This window comes from Salmo trutta, chromosome 16 (genome assembly GCF_901001165.1).
Source record: "Salmo trutta chromosome 16, fSalTru1.1, whole genome shotgun sequence".
NCBI classification, from domain to species: domain Eukaryota; kingdom Metazoa; phylum Chordata; class Actinopteri; order Salmoniformes; family Salmonidae; genus Salmo; species Salmo trutta.
Genome location: NC_042972.1, coordinates 4,323,937 through 4,339,850, shown reverse-complemented (window position 1 = coordinate 4,339,850; position 15,914 = coordinate 4,323,937). Strand labels below are relative to the sequence as shown.

General features: G+C 41.6%; 1 protein-coding gene across 1 annotated transcript in view; it reads right to left on the bottom strand.

Moving 5' to 3' along the window:
• Positions 1 to 1,138: 1,138 nt before the first annotated feature.
• The window catches only part of atp2b2 (ATPase plasma membrane Ca2+ transporting 2), a gene marked incomplete in the record, with an annotated part of 168,049 nt that continues 153,273 nt past the window's right edge, over positions 1,139 to 15,914 (bottom strand). The window contains 4 exon segments of the mRNA XM_029692808.1: positions 1,139 to 5,207; positions 10,013 to 10,099; positions 14,991 to 15,176; positions 15,713 to 15,820. Coding sequence (XP_029548668.1) covers positions 4,878 to 5,207; positions 10,013 to 10,099; positions 14,991 to 15,176; positions 15,713 to 15,820 — 711 coding nt within the window.

Here is a 15,914-nt window from a genome sequence, read left to right as displayed (position 1 = left end):
GGGTTTCTGAGGTAGAACACTTTAGCAAATAGGGTTTCTGAGGTAGAACACTTTAGCAAATAGGGTTTCTGAGGAAGAACACTTTAGCAAATAGGGTTTCTGAAGTAGAACACTTTAGCAAATAGGGTTTCTGAGGAAGAACACTATAGCAAATACTGTTTCTGAGGTAGAACACTTTAGCAAATAGAGTATTCTCCTCAGGTATGTATTCAGATAATGTCATGTTGATTTTCACCTCTGGTATGTAATAAGATAATATTAGTGTGTCAAATGTCCTATTAAACACCACCATCTGGTGGCCATTGAGGGAACAACACATCATTGGAATGACATGCCTAATCCAATAGGAGCTACTGTCCTACAGTACTTTCCCCATCTGACAATTTACTCTGTCCATGACGTCAGCTGAATACACTTGTCCAGTTCCAGCCCAACTAGATACCCAGGCGTTGCATTGCATTGTTATTAGCTCTCGGCCATTTTAACTCTATTGCAGTCCAATAAAACCCCATGTTTAAATCAATTCATCATAAATAACCATATACTTATGTATTATTGATATTTTTAACCGAAGATATTATTAAGAGTTAAAATATAAGATTTAGCTACAATTGAATACTGTTACAGTGTTTCAATTTAATACAGTGTCACACTAATTTGATATTTTGCTAATCAAAGATGCTCTTTACTCGCTACAGCTGCAAGCCAAGAAAACCAAAGATCACACAGACACTTTTACCGCTGATCTTGGGTAAATTTTTGCATTTTCCCCACTAATAGTTAAGGTGAGGACTGGAGAAGGGAAAGCTGATCCATTGATTTGTATCTAGGAGGAACTTCACACAGAGACCCTATCGGGTCATAACACCATTCTGAGAACCAATCACCACACAGAGTCATAACACCATTCTGAGAACCAATCACCACACAGAGTCATAACACCATTCTGAGAACCAATCACCACACAGAGACCCTATCGGGTCATAACACCATTCTGAGAACCAATCACCACACAGAGACCCTATCGGGTCCTAACACCATTCTGAGAACCAATCACCACACAGAGTCATAACACCATTCTGAGAACCAATCACCACACAGATGCCACACGACACGGGTCATAACACCAATCTGGTTCATGCTGCTCTAGAAATTTATTTGGTGCTTTTTTTTCATTGTTAATTTCTTTTTCACTTGCGCTTGCTCCTGTCTTGGGAGTCGTGGTAATGGACAGTCAAGCAGCAACAAGAGTCACAGTTCGTATAACGTTCGTCAAGCTAGAAAATAATTTACATCACATTTTTTTTTACTGACTTTTGAGACCACAAACATGGGGGGGTTACAATCAGAAAGCATGACTTTTTGCATAGTATTAAATGAACAAAGACATTGAGTTCTTTATTTACAATTATTGTATAGATAAAACAATTCATAAAAACAAGATGTAGGATGCCGGGAACACTTATTTATCATTTATACCCATCAAATCGGCTAGAATGTCACATTTCACCGTCGGCATATTAACGTTTTCTTTGTTACACAAAAAAAAAATGCATGCAGCTAGGTAAAGTACACAGAGGCAGGTGACATGTTGCAAGAAGTGTCGTCATTATTATGATCGTTATTATGATTTATAATATTAGTTGGATGTGTTTTAGTGAAGCGTGTATGTTGACATGATGTACACACTGAGAGAGTCTGAGCCAAGTATTCAGAGTACGACTGTTGGTCTAGGATCAGGTCCCGTCCCTTTTCTATAATAATCTTATTCACTATTATCTAAAAAGGTCAAACGGATCCTAGATCAGAACTCCTACTATGATAAACGTTATGAATACAGGGCCTGGTGGTCTGGTTGAGACTAGAACGGCTCAGGACCCATATTCACAAAGCGTCTCAGAATAGGAGTTGTAATCTGGGGGGGGGGGGGGGGGACCGATCCAATACCTTAGTTGCTTTGTGAATACGGGGCCCTGATCAGTAATGAATTCTGCTATAGAGGAATTGCGTAGAGTACAAGCAGAGTTTAGTAAAGTACAGCCCACTAGCCTGGACGGATGGACTGTCGTATGTATGTCCTCTTAGAACAGAACTCTACTGACGGAACTCTACTGACGGAACTCTACTGACGGAACTCTACTGACAGAACTCTACTGATAGAACTCTACTGATAGAACTCTACTGACAGAACTCTACTGACAGAACTCTACTGACAGAACTCTACTGACAGAACTCTACTGATAGAACTCTACTGATAGAACTCTACTGACAGAACTCTACTGATAGAACTCTACTGACAGAACTCTACTGACAGAACTCTACTGACAGAGCTCTACTGATAGAACTCTACTGATAGAACTCTACTGATAGAACTCTACTGATCACTGTTGCATCCCCTTAAAGCTGAACGTATAGCTTGAATGTACAGATGTGATGTTTAAAAAAAAAAAATGTTGGCTGAAGTTCTTTTGATGTAAAAAAAAAAATGTTTTACCCGAAGGAGAAAAAAAAAAAAATACAAAAATCAAGCGGTTTTAAAAGTAACTGCAGAAGTCAAGATAGACCAATTTCTGAATGAAAATAGAGCTGTTTCAACAACAAACAAACAAAAAATGGTCCTTAGCTTGGTTCAACAGGCCTGAGCTAAGTGTTGAAAGCTTGTGCACCCTCTCCTGATCTGACGGCAGAACTGGTTTAATAAAAGAGAAATCAGGTCAATGTATAATCACCACAGGATTCATTTAGAGTAGAACAATTGGATTGGTTCAACTTGCATATTGAACATATTACATCATGCTTTTCAATGACTCCAATTGGTTGTAGAAATATTACAATAACACAAGAGTGTGTGCAATGAACGCCTCTGTGCCTTTTGATATATAGTAAGTTTAAGTGTGCCTTCTTCCTTTTGTCCTCTCCTTCCTCCTTCTTCTTCTTTAAAGCACAATAAATAGTTCTAACAACTAAGTGAATAGTGTTGAGATGCTAGAGTTGACTTGGTGAAGGCAGGAAGACAAGCTTGGTTAAAACACACAGAAACACATCTAAAAGCACACCACAGAGGGATTTCATTCATATCCTGATAGTGAGGAAAATCTCTTTTTTTCCCTTTTTCTTTTTGTTGAAAAAGAGTCAAAGCATCATAACATTTTGTTGTTGTTTTTTTTTTTGTCGTTAAAAACGACAATAGCTTTGGATCGCCGTGTGTTTTTTTCTTCTTATTATTTTTAAAAGGAAAACAACAAAATAATAAAACAATCAATCAACACAATATATCACAAGATTTTCAACACAACTTTTAGATTTTTCTATACAGATAAGCCAAATATACCTTAGTTTGCAATTTCTAATATAAATCCATCGCAGCCTTTGATGGTCACACAAAATAAAATATAAAAATCCTTAAAACTAGCAGTTTTTATATAGAGGACATGTCCGTTATAGAAGGCCTGTTCGGCCTCTCAGCTCAGAGTAAGTCTCAACTTAAGTTCAATTTCAAGCTTTGAACAAAAAAAATAAACAAAAATAAGAAAAATTGTAATTAAAGAAATAAAACCTTTAGTCTTATTAACATCTCTGTTTGGAAACAAAGGTTCAGAGTTCATACCAACAATCATATAATACTAACATTAATTATACATCCCATAATATTTTGGTTTTCTTTTGTTATCCTCTAAAAATATCTACAGTATTTGATAGCAGGCAAGTCCAATACACTGTATGTTATAAACACCAACGAACTCAAACAACTTGAGTTTTTCTCAACTACATCTGCTGAATGGTTTGGAAACCTACAAATTAACCAGGAAGTTTCTACAGGTGTTGTAAACAAATGACATTCTCTTAAGGACATAAATAAGTTAAAGTAGTTAGAGCCATTGAAGCAGAAACAAGGCAACATGCCAACAAATAAAGATAAACTCTGTGTGTGTATATATATATATATATATATATATATATATATATATATCATAAGTTTAAGAAACGCTATTTATTTATGGGTTTCTCTTTTCCAACAGGTGCAAATCTACTGTGCTTGTTGAGTCCTACGACCTTGATACACGTCTCATTTATAAATCAAATACATTTTTACAGTTAAAGCACATGCTGCACAGGGAACTCACAGACCAGCGATCGCATAAAGCTGCCTTAAAGAAGCAATCCACTTCTCACCCACCCAATCAAATTAAAAACTATTGAAATAAAAACATTGGATAATGTACATTCATGCAGGAGCGATAATAATGTTTTAATTTAATCTATTATCAATACAGTCATTGTTAATGTGAGGACGGAGCGGGGCTGTAGTTTATACTGTTTTTCACTCACTTTCTGGTCCTCTTCTTCCATGCTGCTAGAAACATGGTTCAGTCAGTCAGCAGCGCGCGCACACACACACACACACACACGCACGCACACACACACACACGCACCACACACACACGCACCACACACACATACAGTACACACACACGCACATGTCACGCGTGTTGGCTTTGTTGTGCTTTCTGATTGTATGTGTGGTATGATGTTTTCTCCAGGTACAGGAGGAGAGAGCAGGAGACAGACTGAGGCTAGAGGAAGGTCTCCATACTGCAGACAAAGGAGGTATCCAAGAGACTGAAAGACAGAAGTCTCCAAACTGCAGTGTGGGAGCCACCAGGCTGCAGTAGAGATCTCCACCAGGCCTCAAGAGAATGGTCTCTATATTGCAGTAGAGAAAGGTCTCCAAGTGTCAATGAATGAGGTCTCCAGATTGCAGACGGAGGTCTCCACTAGCCAGGCTGTCAGAAGATGCTGTTAGAGGTCTCCAAGGCTGCAGTGGGATGGTGTCTCCAAGGTTGCAGATGAGGTCTTCACCAGCCAGCTGCAGGCCACTAGAGAGAGGTCTCCAGACTGTGCAGTGGGCTGGCTGGGCTGGACGATGCAGCTGATTTACTGGTGGTGTCGATGGTGAGGTTGATGCCGCTGTCGACGGCGTTGTTGTTCTTGTTGGGGGACTGTGGCTGGCTGCCTGTCTGGGACTGGGGGATCATCCTCAACGCGGGGTCCTCTTCCAGGTCCGTGTCGTCTATCAGGGGAATGTGGGGCGTGGTGTCTTCTATCCTAAACTCTGGGTGGGTCATGAAGTTGTGGATGGACGGTCTGGAGTCTGGTTTTTCCAAGCCTTCGTAGAGGGAGCTACGGAACGCGTTCACGACGCGAATCTGTGGTGGGGAGGGAGAGAAGAGGGGAGAGAGAGTAAACACAGGAGAGCAAATGAGATCCGTCAGGAAGGATTGCCTGTGGGAGAGGTAGAGAATCCTCTGAGATTGAGAGATGGACAGATAAAGACAGAGGGGGTTAGGGAGGAGGAGGAAACTGCAGTCTGTGGTCTGCTTTCACAGTACAGTACGGTACAGTATAATACATCGCAGTATAATACGGTACAGTACAATATAATACAGTACAGTACAATATAATACAGTATAATACAATACAGTACAATATGGTACACAACTAACTCATCTGACGCGCACCTAAACAGAAGGTCATAGGTAAAACACAAGATAAACTTAAAACTCGTTGTATGTATAAACCAGGACCCAATATGCGATATACCTATAGAGGTAAGACACTATATACCAATAGAGATAAGACATGCTATACCTATAGAGATAAGACACTATATACCTATAGAGATAAGACACAATATACCTATAGAGATAAGACACTATATACCTATAGAGATAAGACACTATATACCTATAGAGATAAGACACTATATACCTATAGAGATAAGACATGCTATACCTATAGAGATAAGACACTATATACCTATAGAGATAAGACACAATATACCTATAGAGATAAGACACTATATACCTATAGAGATAAGACACTATATACCTATAGAGATAAGACACTATATACCTATAGAGATAAGACACTATATACCTATAGAGATAAGACATGATATACCTATAGAGGTAAGACACTATATACCTATAGAGATAAGACACTATATACCTATAGAGATAAGACATGTTATACCTATAGAGATAAGACATGATATACCTATAGAGATAAGACACTATATACCTATAGAGATAAGACACTATATACCTATAGAGATAAGACACTATATACCTATAGAGATAAGACACTATATACCTATAGAGATAAGACACTATATACCTATAGAGTTAAGCCACGTTAATAATAGGTCGTCACTGACCTTGCATAGCCCTTGCATCACTGGTATACACTGATTTATAAGTCCATATTGGGTAAAATGTCACTTTAATCAGATCAGTAAATAAGTATCAATTACGGTCCCATTCTCATCAGAACAGGTCATGGTAGAAATCAGAACAGGTCATGGTAGAAATAGTTTTAGTTACTCAGCTCCGTGGTCCTGGAATTGATGGAATCTATTCACTTTGGTGGAGCCTAAACACTTGGTCAATGTAAATATCGTAGAAGAGTGTGATGATCCAATGCGCGATATACCTGTAGAGTTAAGTCACGGTTAATAAAGAACTGCACACAGAAATACAAATCATGCAAGTTGAAGACGTCTGGAGGTCGTAGGAGGAAAAGGTTATACTTCAGATCCGTTGTAGGAGGTTGGAAGAGAGACGGACCATACAAGGACAGGGAGTGATGGGTAGGACATCCACAGAGACTGGGAATGGATAAATGTGGACATAGTTGGACATAGAGGGACATAAAGGAGGAATGTCCCGTTTTTTGGGGGGGGGGGGGGAGATATGAGGAGACAGGGGGGGGGGGGGGATGCTGGGAAAAGGATCACAGTCAGTGGCAAAATAATACAAATGGAAGCAGACCAGAACACAAGCTTCAACAGCCAACCAACTAACCAGACAACCAACAAGACAAGGTGAAACATGCAACAGGGACCACACGGTGATGAACAGAACACACAGACACACAGACACCTAGCTGTACAACACAGCTAGGTGTCTGTGTTGTATTACTGCCAGAGGTCTGTTTCTCTGAGCTCAACTCCATGCACGTCTGAGCAAACAGTCAAGTATAGGCCCCAAAGTAGTGCTTGTTTTGTTTTCCTGTTGTGTTTTTTTTACCATTTGTATTGGAGAAAAATACATATAAAAAGCATTATGTTATAGTACCATTGTTGATGTGTAACACACGTAAAATGTATTAATTACATGAATGGATTTAAGTTCAAATGTATTTTTTTCTAAATTATTTTGTATATATGTTTTGCTTTTTAAAAAAAAAAGTTTATTTCACTTTCACTGGTTAATTAATAGGTGCATCAAATTAGAGATTCTGAATTGTTAGTATTGAATTCAAATACTTTCAACGGGACAGTTTATTAGGTACACCAACCCGGTCACGAAAAATTGATCACTCCTATAGTCAGGTGGTCGTGGCTTGCTATATAAAGCAAACAGGCATCCAGACATTCAGTTACTGTATGATTGAACGTTAGAACGGGCCAAAACGAGTGACAGAAGTGACTGAGCGTGGTATGACGGTCGGTGCCAAGCACGTCAGATGCCGTATCTCACAAACGTCCGCTCTCCTGGTCTTTTCACACATGAGCGTCTAGGGTTTACAGAGAACGGTGCGACAAACAAATAACATCCAGTCTTGTGGGCGATAAAACAGCTCATTGATGAGAGAAGTCGAAGGAGAATGGCAAGAGTCCTGCAAGCTAACAGGTCAGACCACAAAAACGACATAACTGCGCAGTCCAACGGTGGTGTGCAGAACGACATCTCTGAACGAACAACTCGTTGATCCCTGTTACTGATTGGCTAATTGCAGCAGACGACCACACCGGGTTCCAGTCCAATCAGCTAAAAACAAGATGAAGCAGCTCCAGTGGACAGGCCATCATCAACACTGGACAAATGAGGAGTGGAAAAACATCGCCTGGAACATGACAGTGAGTTCAGTTTACTAGAGTGGCCTGGTCCGTCCCCCAGACTTCAACCCTATAGAGCATAATGGGATGAGATGGAACGGGCTGTTAGCAGCATGAACGTACCGCCGTCCAATCTGCAGCAACTGCGTGATGTCATCGCGTCAGCATGGACCAACATCCCTGTAGAACGTTTCCGACACTTTGTAGATATGCCCCGAAGAATTCAGGCTGTTCCGGAGGCAAAGGGGAGTCCAACCCGGTATTAGATGGGTGTACCTAATACACTGGCCACTGGTGAGTGTAAATGCTTCAAGACGTCTACTACAATCCCTTTCGATTCAGATGTCTATTATGCTAACCGTAACTTTTTAAGAGGAATGCTGTACCACTGATGTATGAAAAGTAATTGAGATGTGAGGAGAATTATTTTCCATGTTTAATGATAGACGCATGAAACTCTTTAAACATTCTTGAAAAAAAGTATGTGTTTCTCAGCTATGAAATGGTTATAGTTTCATCTACATCTTACCAGACCAATATCAATATTGTCAGAACTAACATTTTTAGGATTGACTGAGTACTCTGAGGACTCTGAGGACTCTGAGGAATCTGAGGACTCTGAGGACTCTGAGGACTCTGAGGACTCTGAGGACTCTGAGGACTCTTAATCTTCTTGATTTTGGGGCCTCAAAAGGAGGTAAAGTGGCAACAACAAAAAATAAGAAACACAGTCAAAGAAATCGGACCAACGAGCGATGAAAAAGGTATACACTGTGGCAAGTCAGTCATATCAGCAGTACGGTACAGTACACAGCCTCAGATCAAACCAAACAGCGTGAAGCCACGAGACGGGATGGGACACTGGCTACAGGCCCTCTGAGTTACATAAAGATGACAGAACAGAGAAGACAGGACCATGAGAGCGACTGGACACAGAAAGAGAGAGCGAGAGAGGCGATTCTCTGCCTCCTGCTTCCGTCTTATCAGCTGTAACGAGAAGAGAAAACCAGCATCCAGTTTCCCCCCTGTAAATAATGGATGATACCATTGGCTGAAACAGCACAGTAATGGATGATACCATTGGTTGAAACAGCACAGTAAGAAATGATACCATTGGCTTATACTTGAATGTTTACCCAGCCCGGTGAGTTTTTTTTTTTGTGTGGTTGAAATTCGTTTTTTTTAACATCAAAGTTTGTCAAACAATGGACGAAAACTCACAACCTGAAATTCACGACGTGGGCGGTAGCCTCATCCCACTCTTAGCACTCTGGGAAAACAAAGACATGTAACAATGAGACAATAACTCTCTTGGGGGGGACAGAGATGAACAGAATATGTCAAGAAGTGTAAAAGAAAATCAAGAATAGAAAAGAAGGTAATCTAGAGAAATTGTCTTCAGAGATGCCACCCGTTTAAAAAAAAAAATAATCAACGAGCTGTCATTTATCAACCTGTTAGCTAGAGTTACCTTAAACCAATACAGATCTGGCAACCTGACTAGTGGAAACGAATTAGTAGTAATAATGAATTACTACAGAGATGTTAGAATCTCTGGAATGTAGAATGTATAATGTATAATGTAGAATGTAGAATGTAGAATGTAGAATGTGTTGATTAAACAGAAACCTTTAGAGTTTATCCCTTTTAGGTTCCGTGGTCAGAAAATTAAAAAATAAACTTCTGACCCAAATTATATCTAGGGTTGCAAAAATATGGTAAGTTTCCCAAATCCTGATTGGAGGATTCCGGATTTCCCTTCTTATTCACTCACAATTCAAGGAATTTTCCAACCAGGATTTCAGCGAAACCTGTGAATTTTGGGGAACGTTTTGTGATTGATAGTGATGTGATTATTGTTTTACAAACTTAAGTTGAATACACTGATTGTACTGTAAGTCAGTCAGGTAGAAAGCAAAGCCTCTCCTAACTAAATGACCAAAACTGCAATGTACAAACGTAACTGTAAAGGGATACTTCTAGTGTATCGGGAGACTGGGAGACATCCCTGAAAGTAGCAGAAGCAGAGGACAGTGACTCACGCCCAGCGGGAGAGGTAGGAGAAATGGCATTGGACAAGGACACATGACTGGGACTAGAAACATGGGTTACATCCTGGTTCTGACTGGTGGTGGAGGACTGTCTCCGCAGCTGGCCCTGATAGGAGCTGCCGCTCTTGAACGTGTTCACCACATCGATCTGGAGGAGAAAACAAGACAGACCGCTCAGACAGACAGGTCAGACAGACAGGTCAGACAGACAGTTCATACAGACAGGTCATACAGACAGACAGGTCAGACAGACAGACAGGTCAAACAGACAGACAGGTCATACAGACAGGTCAGACAGACCGCTCATACAGACAGGTCAGACAGACAGGTCAGACAGACAGACAGGTCAAACAGACAGACAGGTCAGACAGACAGGTCAGACAGACCGCTCATTCAGACAGGTCAGACAGACCGCTCATTCAGACAGGTCAGACAGACAGGTCAGAACAACACTCCCAGGGAACCTGCCACTCTGACAGGTAGTTTTAGTGTATCACAGTGATAATGGTACAGGAAGTAATGGGCTTTTTGATCAGGTGAAACTGAGGTGATGCCAACGCATGTGTAGGGCCAATGTTTGACAGACAGGACATGGTAGTAGGACAGACAGGACAGACTAGGCCATGACAAAGCGCATCCCCCTGGTCTTAGCCATGGGAACCTGTCTATCTGACATGTAGGTGATTGAGACCTCTTAAGGGGTCACAAAGATCTTTGCGTATCACAGTGCTAACGGTGCTGGCTCAGAGTAACGGGCATCAATCAGATAAACAGACAGGCCATGGTAGTAGGATAGACATGATAGACGACGGTTAGGCTGGGATAGGAGGATCACCCACCCTGAGAACATTGTGTTTCTGATATATAGGTACATAAGACCTTATCACAGTGAAAGTACTGGCCCAGAGTCATGGAGTACAGTCGCTGGTAGAATGCGCCAAGGTGATGAAGAGTTTGGTTCAAACCCTCCAGACGTCAGTGTAGCAGTGTCTGGGAAGACAGTTTACTGCGGTCCTGGAGGAGCTTCAGCTGTGGCTCTTCACTTGGTTCTACAGTAGGTTTTAACTTCAACCCTGTTCCTGGAAAGCTGTAGTTAAAACCTCCAGGAGGGTAGCTCTCCAGCAACAGGGTTGGAGTTAAAACCTCCAGGAGGGTATCTCTCCAGGAACAGGGTTGGACTTAAAACCTACAGGAGGGTATCTCTCCAGGAACAGGGTTGGAGGTAAAACCTACAGGAGGGTATCTCTCCAGAAACAGGGTTGGAGTTAAAACCTCCAGGAGGGTATCTCTCCAGGAACAGGGTCGGAGTTAAAACCTCTTTATTTGTACTATTTTCTACATTGTAGAATAGTAGTGAAGACATCAAAACTATGAAATAACACATATGGAATCATGTAGTAACCAAAAAAAGTGTTAAACAAATCAAAATATATTTTATATTTTAGATTCTTCAAAGTAGACACCCTTTGCCTTGGTGACAGCTTTGCACACTCTTGGCATTCTCTCAACCAGCTTCATGAGGTAGTCACCTGGAATGCATTTCAATTAACAGGTGTGCCTTCTTAAAAGTTAACCTGTTAGGGTATAGGGGGCAGTATTGAGAATTTTTGAAAAAATATGTGCCCATTTTTAAATGCCTCCTACACCTACCCAGTAACTACAATATGCATATACTTATTATATATGGATAGAAAACACCCTAAAGTTTCAAAAACTGTTTGAATGGTGTCTGTGAGTATAACAGAACTCATTTGGCAGGCAAAACCCTGAGACAGATTCTGACAGGAAGTGGATACCTGATGTGTTGAATTGACTTTGAGCCTATGCCATTGAAAAACAAAGGGGGTGAGGTAAATTCTGGCACTTCCTATTGCTTCCACAAGATGTCCCCAGCCTTTACAAAGTGTTTTGAGTGTTCTACAGTGAAATCTGACCGAATAAGAGCCATGGAACGTGATGGTCCATCATTCACCCTGGCGCGCGATTTGATGGTGGGTACTCTCATTCCGAAACGTTTTAAAAGAAAACCCAATGGTCCGCCTTGAATTTTATTCATGTTCTGGTTAAAAAAGGCCCTAATGATTTATGCGATACAACGTTTGACATGTTTGAACGAACGGAAATATATTTTTTCCGTTCTTGAAGTGAAGTGAAGTCCGGCTGGCTTAGATCATGCGCTACAACACGGAGGTTTTTCGACATAAATGATGAGCTTTTTTGAACAAAACTACATTCGTTATGGACCTGGGACTCTTTGGAAGTGACATCTGATGAAGAGAATCAAAGGTAATGGATTATTTATATAGTATTTTCGATTTTAGATTCCTCCAACATGGCGGTTAGTCTGTATCGCGATGCGTATTTTTCTGGCGCAGTGCTCAGATTATTGCAAAGTGTGATTTCCCAGTAAGGTTAATTTAAAATCTGACAAGTCCATTGCGTTCAAGAGATGTAAATCTATAATTCTTTGAATGACAATATAATATTTTAGCAATGTTTTCTAATATTAATTAATTATTTTGTCGTCATGACTTGACTGCCGGTATTGGAGGGAAACGATTTCCTGAACATCAACGCCATAGTAAAACACTGTTTTTAGATATAAATATGAACTTGATAGAACTAAAAATGCATGCATTGTCTAACAAAATGTCCTAGGAGTGTCATCTGATGGAGATTGTAAAAGGTTAGTGCATAATTTTAGCTGATTGTATGGTTTTGGTGACGCATGTCTTTGAATCGACAATGCATTGCACACAGCTATTGTCAATGTACTCTCCTAACATAACCTAACTTTATGCTTTCCCCGTAAAACCTTTTTGAAATCGGTAAACGTGGTTAGATTAAGAAGATGTTTATCTTTCAAAGGCTGTAAGTTAGTTGTATGTTTGAGAAATTTGAATTTGTACATTTATTTGGTTTCAAATTTGCCGCTCTTGAAATGCACCTGCAGTTGATAGGGTGCGCCACGGGGGGAACGCTAACGTCCCAGGTAGCCTCAAGAAGTTAATTTGTGGAATTTATTTCCTTCTTAATGCGTTTGAGCCAATCAGTGGTGTTGTGACAAGGTGTGTGGGGGGGGGGGGGGGGGGGGTATACAGAAGATAGCCCTATTTGATAAAATACCAAGTCCATATTATGGCAAGAACAGCTCAAATAAGCAAAGAGAAATGACAGTCCATCATTACTTTAAGTCATGAAGGTCAGTCAATACGGAACATTTCAAGAACCTCCACAGGAAAGGAAGACCCAGAGTTATCTCTGCTGCAGAGGATAAGTTCATTAGACTTACAGCCTCAGAAATTGCAGCCCAAATAAATGCTTCACAGAGTTCAACTAACAGACACATCTCAAAATCAACTTTTCAGAGGAGACTGTGTGAATCAGGCCTTCGTGGTCGAATTGTTGCAAATAAACCACTACTAAAGGACACCAATAAAAAGAAGAGACTTGCTTGGGCCAAGAAACACGAACAATGGACATTAGACCAGTGGAAATCTGTCCTTTGGTCTAATGAGTCCAAATTTGAGATTTTTGGTTCCAACCACCGTGTCTTTGTGAGACGCAGAGGAGGTGAACAGATGATCTCCGCATGTGTGGTTCCCATCGTGAAGCATGGAGGAGGAGATGTGATGTGTAGGGGTGCTATGCTGGTGACGCTGTCAGTGATTTATTTAGAATTCAAGGCACACTAGAGCAGCATGGCTACAACAACATTCTGCAGCGATACGCCATCCCATCTGGTGTGTGCTTAGTGGGACTATCGTTTATTTTTCAACAGGACAATGACCAACACACCTCCAGGCTGTGTAAGGGCTATTTGACCAAGAAGGAGAGTGATGGAGTGCTGCATCAGATGACCTGGCCTCCACAATCACCTGACCTCAACCCAAATGAGATGGTTTGGGATGAGTTGGACCGCAGAGTGAAGGAAAAGTAGCCAACAAGTGCTCAGCATATGTGGGAATTCCTTCAAGACAGTCGGAAAAGCATTCCAGGTGAAGCTGGTTGAGCGAATTCCATGAGTGTGCAAAGGTGTCATCAAGGCAAAGAGCGGCTGCTTTGAAGAATCTGAAATCTAAAATATATTTTGATTTGTTTTAACACTTTTTTGGTCACTACATGATTCCATATGTGTTATTTCATAGTTTTGATGTCTTCACTGTTATTCTTAAAATGTAGAAAATAGTCAAAATAAATAAAACCCTTGAATGAGCAGGTGTGTCCAAACTTTTGACTGGTAGTGTGTACGCAGACGGAATAATAAAGGTCCCATTACGGATCCTTGGGGTACTCCTCATTTAGATACAGTGGACAGACAGTACGTCCTTTATTTAAAGTATCTAAAGTCCAGGGTTACTGCAACAAATACAACTATCTACAAGATAAACATTTCAGTTCCTTATACTGATCCAAGAGGTACTCCAATATTACTACTATTACTATAGCACGCATTTTAATGACGTTCAAGTAACTGCAATATCATCATGCAAACTCACAGTGTAGTCGGTCCATGGAATTTCATGACAATAGTATTCTCTCAATGTACTCTGTACATTTTATTTTACAGTGTTCTCGGTCTGTCCCCTCCCATAGCTTGACATCGGTCTGTCCCCTTCCATAGCTTGTCATCGGTCTGTCCCCTCCCATAGCTGGTCATCGGTCTGTCCCCTCCCATAGCTTGACATCGGTCTGTCCCCTCCCATAGCTTGACATCGGTCTGTCCCCTCCCATAGCTGGTCATCGGTCTGTCCCCTCCCATAGCTTGACATCGGTCTGTCCCCTCCCATAGCTGGTCATCGGTCTGTCCCCTCCCATAGCTGGTCATCGGTCTGTCCCCTCCCATAGCTGGTCATCGGTCTGTCCCCTCCCATAGCTGGTCATCGGTCTGTCCCCTCCCATAGCTTGTCGTCGGTCTGTCCCCTCCCATAGCTGGTCGTCGGTCTGTCCCCTCCGAATAGCTGGTCATCGGTCTGTCATCTCCCACGGTTTGTCATAGGTTTATCTTACCCTCCCACAGCTTGTCATTGGTTCCTCACCTGAGTCTGAATGCGGTTGAGCCCCCTGAACCAGAGGACCTGTCCGCGTCGCAGCTCTCTCTCTGCGTGGTCGATCTCCTCGTTGTCCTCGTTCATGTCCTCATCCCCAGGCATTTCGTTCTTCTTGGTCAGCTGACCCGCCCCTCGCAGGAACCGCAGCTTGCTGTTAGGGATAGTGGCGATCACCTAGGGGGGGAAACAAAGGGAGGGGGAGACACAGGGAGGGGGAGACACAGGGAGGGGGAGACAGAGGGAGGGGGAGACACAGGGAGGGGGAGGCAAAGGGAGGGGGAGGCACAGGGAGGCGGAAACAAAGGGAGGGGGAGACATGATTCTCTCCCAGAGGTGGAAATGTGAGCTGATTCTTCACGTTTTTTCAGAAGGAACTGAAAGAACTCAGCGATATATGAATACATGACATATTCAGGTTTCTTTAATTAAAAACATAATATAATTTGTAAGTTTTTGTTTTAAGAGTATGTAGAGGTATGTCAAGGTACTGTATGTCAAGGTATGTTATAGGCATGTCAAAGTATGTCAAGGTGCGTCAAGATATGTAAAGGTATGTTTACCTGTCCCCAGACCAACTCTCCTAGACCCAGGTATGTAAAGGTATGTTTACCTGTCCCCAGACCAACTCTCCTAGACCCAGGTATGTAAAGGTATGTTTACCTGTCCCCAGACCAACTCTCCTAGACCCAGGTATGTAAAGGTATGTTTACCTGTCCCCAGACCAACTCTCCTAGACCCAGGAAGGTGCACCATCCCCACTTTTCCAAATCCAGAGGAGTACAACTGAACGGCTTCCCTCCAAACTGCACGATCACAATCTGTAAACACACAGATAGGAACCTGTATTATGAAACTATACAATACCTCACAATGCACACCTATCCTACCTGGATTGGCAAAGGATGCTACCTG